The 7,353-nt window shown below is 52.2% G+C and overlaps 1 protein-coding gene across 1 annotated transcript; it reads right to left on the reverse strand.

Annotated features, from left to right (window-relative positions):
- Positions 1 to 3,387: 3,387 nt before the first annotated feature.
- Positions 3,388 to 4,951, reverse strand: LOC119355307 (RING-H2 finger protein ATL52-like). Its single transcript, XM_037622096.1, has one exon. The coding sequence runs from the start codon at positions 4,754 to 4,756 to the stop codon at positions 3,551 to 3,553; it is 1,206 nt and encodes a 401-aa protein (XP_037477993.1). The 5' UTR covers positions 4,757 to 4,951; the 3' UTR covers positions 3,388 to 3,550.
- Between the last annotated feature and the right edge of the window lie 2,402 nt (positions 4,952 to 7,353).

Consider the following 7,353-nt stretch of genomic DNA (forward strand, 5'->3'; position numbering starts at 1 on the left):
TAGGGGGTCCTCGGACAGCCTGACTATTGGATTATGAAGATATAAGATTGAAGACTTCGTCCCGTGTCCGGGTGGGACTCTCCTTTGCGTGGAAGGCAAGCTTGGCAATTCGGATATGTAGATCTCCTCCCTTGTAACCGACTCTGTGTAACCCTAGCCCCCTCTGGTGTCTATATAAACCGGAGGGTTTAGTCCGTAGGACAACAACAATCATAATCATAGGCTAACTTCTAGGGTTTAGCCTCTACGATCTCGTTGTAGATCAACTCTTGTAATACTCATATCATCAAGATCAATCAAGCTATAAAGGGGGGAGGGGGCACCGCACACGGTTAAGAGAAGGCTTGGTGTGCCTTTGGGGTGCCCCCCTCCCACGTATATAAAGGGGGGAGGAGAGGTGGCCAGCCCGGGGGCGCGCCATGGGAGGAGTCCTACTTGGACTCCCGGTCCAAGTAGGATTTGCCCCCCCCTTCCTATTCCCACTAGGAGGAGGGAAGGAGAAGGTGAAGAGAAGGAAAGGAGGGGGGGCCCAACCCTAGTCCAATTCGGTTTGGGCTTGGGGGGGGCTCCACCTGGCCGCCTCCTCCTCTCTCCACTAGGGCCCATGAAGGCCCATTAACTTCCTTGTGGGTTCCGGTAACCCCCGGTACTCCGGGAAATGTTCGAACCTTTCCGCAACCATTCCGGTGTCCAAACACAACCTTCCAATATATCAATATTTATGTATAGACCATTTTGAGACTCCTCGTCATGTCCGTGATCTCATCCGGGACTCCGTACAAACTTCGGTACATCAAATCACATATAACTCATAATACAAATCGTCATCGAACGTTAAGCATGCGGACCCTACGGGTTCGAGAACTATGTAGACATGACCGAGATACATCTCCGATCAATAACCAATAGCGGAATCTGGATGCTCATATTGGCTCCTACATATTCTACAAAGATCTTTATCGGTCAAACCGCATAACAATATACGTTGTTCCCTTTGTCATCGGTATGTTACTTGTCCGAGATTCGATCGTTGGTATCATCATACCTAGTTCAATCTCATTACCGGAAAGTCTCTTTACTCGTTCTGTAATGCATCATCTCGTGACTAACTCATTAGTCACATTGCTTGCAAGACTCATAGTGATGAGCATTACCGAGAGAGCCTAGAGATACCTCTCCGATATACGGAGTGACAAATTCTAATCTCGATCTATGCCAACTCAACAAACACCATCGGAGACAACTATAGAGCATCTTTATAATCACCCAGTTGCGTTGTGATGTTTGATAGCACACAAGGTGTTCCTCCGGTATTCGGGAGTTGCATAATCTCAAAGTCGGAGGAACATGTATAAGTCATGATGAAAGCAATAGCAACAAACTAAACGATCATCGTGCTAAGCTAACGGATGGGTCAAGTCAATCACATTATTCTCTAATGATGTGATCCCGTTAATCAAATGACAACTCATGTCTATGGTCAGGAAACATAACCATCATTGATTCAACGAGCTAGTCAAGTAGAGGCACACTAGGGACACTTTGTTTGTCTATGTATTCACACATGTACTAAGTTTCCGGTTAATACAATTCTAGCATGAATAATAAACATTTACCATGATATAAGGAAATATAAATAACAACTTTATTATTGCCTCTAGGGTATATTTCCTTCACGGACTTCATATCCTGTAAACATAATACAACTCAAAATCCAATTGTAACCTACCTTGTATGCAATATTCGACACAACTCCAACAGGATGAGCGTGCATTCAACTTATGTTGGTCTAACTCATTCTTTCATTAGCTTGGTGAGACTAAACTTTCACATCCCTCATCATGCATTAATGAGTTAGATGGGCCTTTATGACTTTTTTGCAGGATAGATGGGCCTTGAGGATTTAAACTAGGAATTATCCGTGGAAGATAAATGGGCAAGGCCCAATAATTTGAACATACTTATTTATTCCAACATCCCTATTTAGCACTACCTGGTCACATTTATCAAGCTTTCACCATGTTGATTGTTGAACAAAAATTGTGATATTGATGATAACAATAGTTAGTCAATGGAACAACCTAATCAAAATCGTTGTCTGAGAATGAATAATTCAGTAGAACCTTGCGATCTTACAAAAATGGAAGTAGCTGCTGCGACAAGAGAACATACGACTAAATCTGAGTGAACCATATTTCGAAGAAAATATCAAGTTTGAGATTCTTTGTTTGCACTACTGCCCCGTCTTGACTGCAATTGCTTTGATAGTTGATTAGATATGCCTAATCAAGCAACTACAAGCTCTTGGGCATACGTGATATGTCTTCAGATTTTTCTTCCCTATCCCATGCAAACTCTCCCCTCCCTCCAAGCCTCATCGGTGAGCCCGTGGATTGGTCTTCCCTCTGTCTGTCGCTTCGGCGGTCGGTGGCGGGAAGGAGAATTCCGGTAGTAGTTTAAGTTTGTTCTTTTAGTCCTTGCAGGTGCAACGCTCGAATGAACGAGGACACCTTTTCTTCAAGTTTGTCTTCTGAGCACCGATCCTCCTCGAGTTCATTCATCTGGACATACTTGACGGAGCTCTGACATAGATTGTTGTCGTCTTCTTGAGGCGGTAAGGTTAGGGTTTCTTGTCATATGCTAAGATTCATGCATGAAAACTTTTCGGCTGTCATCAACAAAGTCAAACTTGCTACGACAACGGCACGTCGGTGGTAGTGGTCGTTTGAGTGTCTCGAAATCTCATTATAATTTTTATTTGTACTTCCAATGAACTTTGAAATTGCGAGCACGTAAAAGGCTTGCGCGTCGGTGTATTAAGGTAGGGGAGAAAAAACAGTACAGAGACAGCGGCATATGATGCCCACAACGCTCATGCCGGAGCCCGGTGCAAGATTGGGCTACCTGTCGCGAGATACGACTCAGCCCTGATGCCCCAGAGAGCATCCACAACTCTGCCTTGGCGGCGGCCAGCCTACAGAGCTCGCTAGCTACTACGGCAGAGCGCTGTTTCTATCTGCATCTTTTATTTCGAAAAAGAGCAGCTACAATCTCGTCATGTGCTGTATCTGCACTTCTCTCGTTCAGACTAGCTTCCGTCATCAGAAGATAAAAATTGAAGAATAATAAACAAAATCTTCCCGCGCCAACGACCCCCCAAGAAGCCATGAGGGCACGTTTTCCCTTCAATAAGTTCAGGCAGATGATGCGATCCACTCCCATGTTAGTTGAAGAAAAGAAAATGTAGGGTAAAGCAAAGAAAACAGCAGCCGACAGAGTGCAGTGTCTGCTTCCTAGACAAGAATACAAGAACATCTTCCAGCACCTCCATTCTCTATTCTTGTTCTGGGTTGATCTCTGTTCTTAATTGTACTTGAAGTAGAACCAGACAACATAAAAGATTTCGCTTTTCTTTGCTGCATTTCGCGTTTGAACTCGCAATCATCGGTTTTGAGATTACAAGCAACAGGTATCACACACATTTGGGGCGTTGATCGGGTAACATTATTGGCGACCAGGATCAAAAATTCAGCTCGGGGTCTCGGCGCCGTCACAGCGGCAGCACGGAGCTCCGGGCACGGCAGTGCCGCGCGAAGAAGGACCTCGGGAGACCGCCGGACGCGGGCCTCTCGCTGCTCGGATGGCCGGCCGCACCGCTTTGATGCTTCTCTCTGCCACTCTGCTCCTCCCCTTCGGGGGCCGCGTCAGGCAGCCGGTCCAGCGCGGCGACGCCTGCCGCGGTTGAGACCATCGCCGCGTTCATGGACGCCGCGCGCCGCACATTCCGCGGCAGCGGGCCCGGGAGCTGCGGCAATGGCTCTGGCTCTGGCGAACTGGGTTGCTGCTGCTCGTGCTGGTCTTCTTCCACGCGCGGCGCTTCCTGGTCCTCCTCCTCGTCTTCGTCTTCCAGCGTCGAATCGCTCGCGGCAGCCGCTTGCTCGGCTGCGGCGTTGGCGCTCACATCTGGATCAGCTGGTGGGTTGGAGTTGGACTCGATGCCGGCTCCGGCGGCCGTGGTGGTGGGGTCGAGCACGTCGGAGCGGCAGAGCGGGCAGTTGACGTGGGCGCGGAGCCAGGTGTCGATGCAGGGGACGTGGAACGCGTGGCCGCACTTGGGCAGCAGGCGCACGAGCTCGCCGTCGTTGAACTCGCCGAGGCACACGGAGCAGTCGGCGGCGCCGAGGAGCCCAGACCCCGCGCGGTAGGGCGTCACCGCGATCGAGTCGATCGCGGCCTCGTCGAGCCCGACGGTCCGGATGTACCAGACGTGGTGCACCACGCCGCCCCCGCCGCGGCCCTCCGGGTCGTCGTTTCCGACGTTGGTCGCGGCGGCCGGCGGCTGGGCGAGGAGCGCCTGCCTCCGCTGCCGCAGCTGCCGGCGACGGACGGCGATCGAGAGGCCGAGGAGGATGAGCGAGAGGAACGCGAGCGCCGCGGCGGCGCAGAGGACGTAGGTGACGAAGCGGCGGCGGTGGTCGTCGACGGCGCCGTACCCGTAAGTTCCTCCTCCCTGGTGGTCTCTCCAACCACCGCCGCCGTCATGGACGGGGGAAGGGGACGGAGCGAGGTCCGGGGTAAAAGGGAAATAGAAAGACAGAGAAGGCGGAGGAGGAGGCGATGTGATCGGAGGCGGAGAGGAAGGCGAGGGAGAGGGAGAGGGGGAAGGGGTGAAGAAGGGAGGGGCGGGAGGCGGGGGGCAGTCGTACCAAGGATCGCAGTCGCCCGAGAAGAGGATCCGGCGGTAGTGGAGCGGCATGGCGTCAGGTGGGCGGCGAGGCCGGCGGCATCGGCGGTGGACTGGCGGAGGGGGGCGGGGAAAGTGGGGGGAAGGTCGTGGAAGTGCGTGCGCGTGCGTGCGTGCGGGTGGTTTTCCTTTCCTTTGGAGGCGGAGGAGGAGGCCGTGGACCGGGGCGGCCGTGCGTCGACTCGACTGGGGGAGGCCGGGCCGGGCGGGGCGGCCACTACTTGGCAGACGGGATAAGTGGATGGTTGGTTGGTGGCCAAGTTGGACTTGGCGCGTAGAAAAACTCGGCCCGTGCGCAGCTTTTCCGGCCGAGTGCGGTGCGGGGGGCACCGGATGCCGGGCGGACGGATGCTTGCCTCTCCCGCCCATCTTCTGAGGCCAATTCCACCGCGCGACCCTAAACGGATGTTTGTTTTGTTCTATTTTTGTCTCTTTGGGTAGAGATTTGGGGTCGTGTCCGGGTCTGTCCTGGGATGCGGTGGCCGTGCGTCCACCGCGCGGACACATCCCGGCCGCATTTTGTCCGCGTATTATTTCTTTGCAAGTCCTTAACTTTATTTCATCTTTCATTTTTGATACATGGAAAATGCATCATCACATTTTGACTAATAAAATAAGGCTAAAGAAAATAAGAACAACAAGAATACATTTTAGAAGATACCCAATTTTCATAACTGCTCCCTTGAGTTGGTTTAGGCTTTGTACAATGGAAGATGCTTAGAGGGGTGCTTAGAAAAATAAACCGAGATTTTCTGAAGCACCGGTGTCTATTTCTACAGGAGAAACGCTTAGTTAAGCGTCTATCTTGTACAAATAAGCACCGGTGCTTAAAAAAATTTGGTTTATTTCTCTAAGCATCTCCCGTAAGCATCTCCCATTGTACAAGGCCTTAGGGCCTTCTCGATGCACTTGTTGTTGATCTGTGGAGGAGGGTCGATATGGCATCCTCCTTTCTTCTTCAAGCCAGAAGGCTCGATCTGGCATCCTCCTTTCTTTTTCAAGCCAGAAGTCGATGTTGCTTCCTCCTCACACCTAGTCTCGTGTTTAGCCTCTAATCTAACATCAAGTGCACTTGTCTCATTTACAGCCTCTATACTAGCTAAAAGTGCACGAACATGTACTAAATTTCGCTCTATCAATATATCAATGTACTCTTCTTCCCAATACCCAAACTTGCATCCGTTCTACACAACAAAAATTGAAATTAGCACAACTAATTAAATCTAGAGCACAAACCGAAGCTAAAAAAAGCGCATACCCCATCGTTTAAGCACTTGATGAACACCCATCTCGGATGTTCCGGCGTCGTAGACACGCGGCGCACGACCATCCTTGAGCAGTGGTCGCACTTAATGAGTGGCAACGGTGCGCCGGCGAGCTTTTGGGCAAGCACCGAGCCCGACCGACCGCCATTCGTGTATCTGCCGGCGGACCGCCGCCGGTGCAGATCCGAGCGGCTAGAGGAGGAGCCACTGCCTGCATGTGACCTTGCGGCCCTGCCAGGGCCTTCCGGCGAGGTGCCCGGCCAGTCCATGGCGCGGCCCGGCCTCCCACAGCCGGCCGAGCTCAAGACTGACCGGATCCACCCCAAAATCGGCCGGCGGGTGCGCAAACCAGGTGGCCGTGATTGGATAGCTCGGCGGCGCCGAGGGGAAGGGGTTGGGCGAGCTCGCGTCCGAACTGCACGGCTGCAATGGCAGCGGCGGCGGCGGCGGCAGCGACGGGAAGAGTGGAGGGGGTGCGGCCGGAGGGAGAGAGGGGGCGGATAGAAAAAGGCCTGTCTTGTGTCACTGACGGGCGGGCCAGAGGAGGACACACGCAGACGACCCGCGTGTCCGCGTGGTGTCCGTTTCACCCCAAAAACGGCGCAAACTTGGGTCACGAATGAGTCGAAAGCGGATACAAAGCGGACGAAAGTCCGTTTGCTCCCGCGCGCTGGGTCTTTTTTTTTGTTCCTTTTACCCTAAACGAACGGTGCCGAACAGGATAGGTTCGCGCGGTGGAGTTGGTCTGACTTCTTTTCTTCCAACCTGACGAGGCGATGACTTGAGGAGTGACGTGGCCAGCAGCCCGGGTATGAGCTGATGTGATGTGATGGTGCATCGAATTTCTGGTGGTACTACTTGTCAGTCGACATGTTGAATTGTTGGGTTTCTGAACGAGCGATCTGAACTTCTTTTCTTTCCCTGACAAAGGAAATGAGAGCTCCATTTTGCTACCCGAGCCGCTTCGTCAGCCAACCGACGCGCGCACGCAATGGAGATACGTTACGCGGGGGGGTGTGATTGTGTGGAGATGCCCGCTGGCTGGCACTAAAAACTCGTGCAGACTTCATAAAAAAAGAACTCGTGCACTTGCGCACCGACGGCCGCTCAGGTTCGTGCACGAGGCGGCTTGGTGACCCGCTAGGAGCGCCAATTAGTAGACCGCAGTTCAGTCCTGGCCTCTACCGTGTCTTTTTTTTAGGGTAAACCAAGTTTTATTGATCAAAAACCACAGACGATGAAATACATCTCGGATCGTGGGGTTGGTCCAGCCACACATAACGATCTTGACCTAAAAAATGTGAAAACTTGACTAGACTATGAGCTTCTCTATTAGACTCTCGA

This window comes from Triticum dicoccoides, chromosome 2A (assembly GCF_002162155.2).
Source record: "Triticum dicoccoides isolate Atlit2015 ecotype Zavitan chromosome 2A, WEW_v2.0, whole genome shotgun sequence".
Lineage (NCBI taxonomy): Eukaryota > Viridiplantae > Streptophyta > Magnoliopsida > Poales > Poaceae > Triticum > Triticum dicoccoides.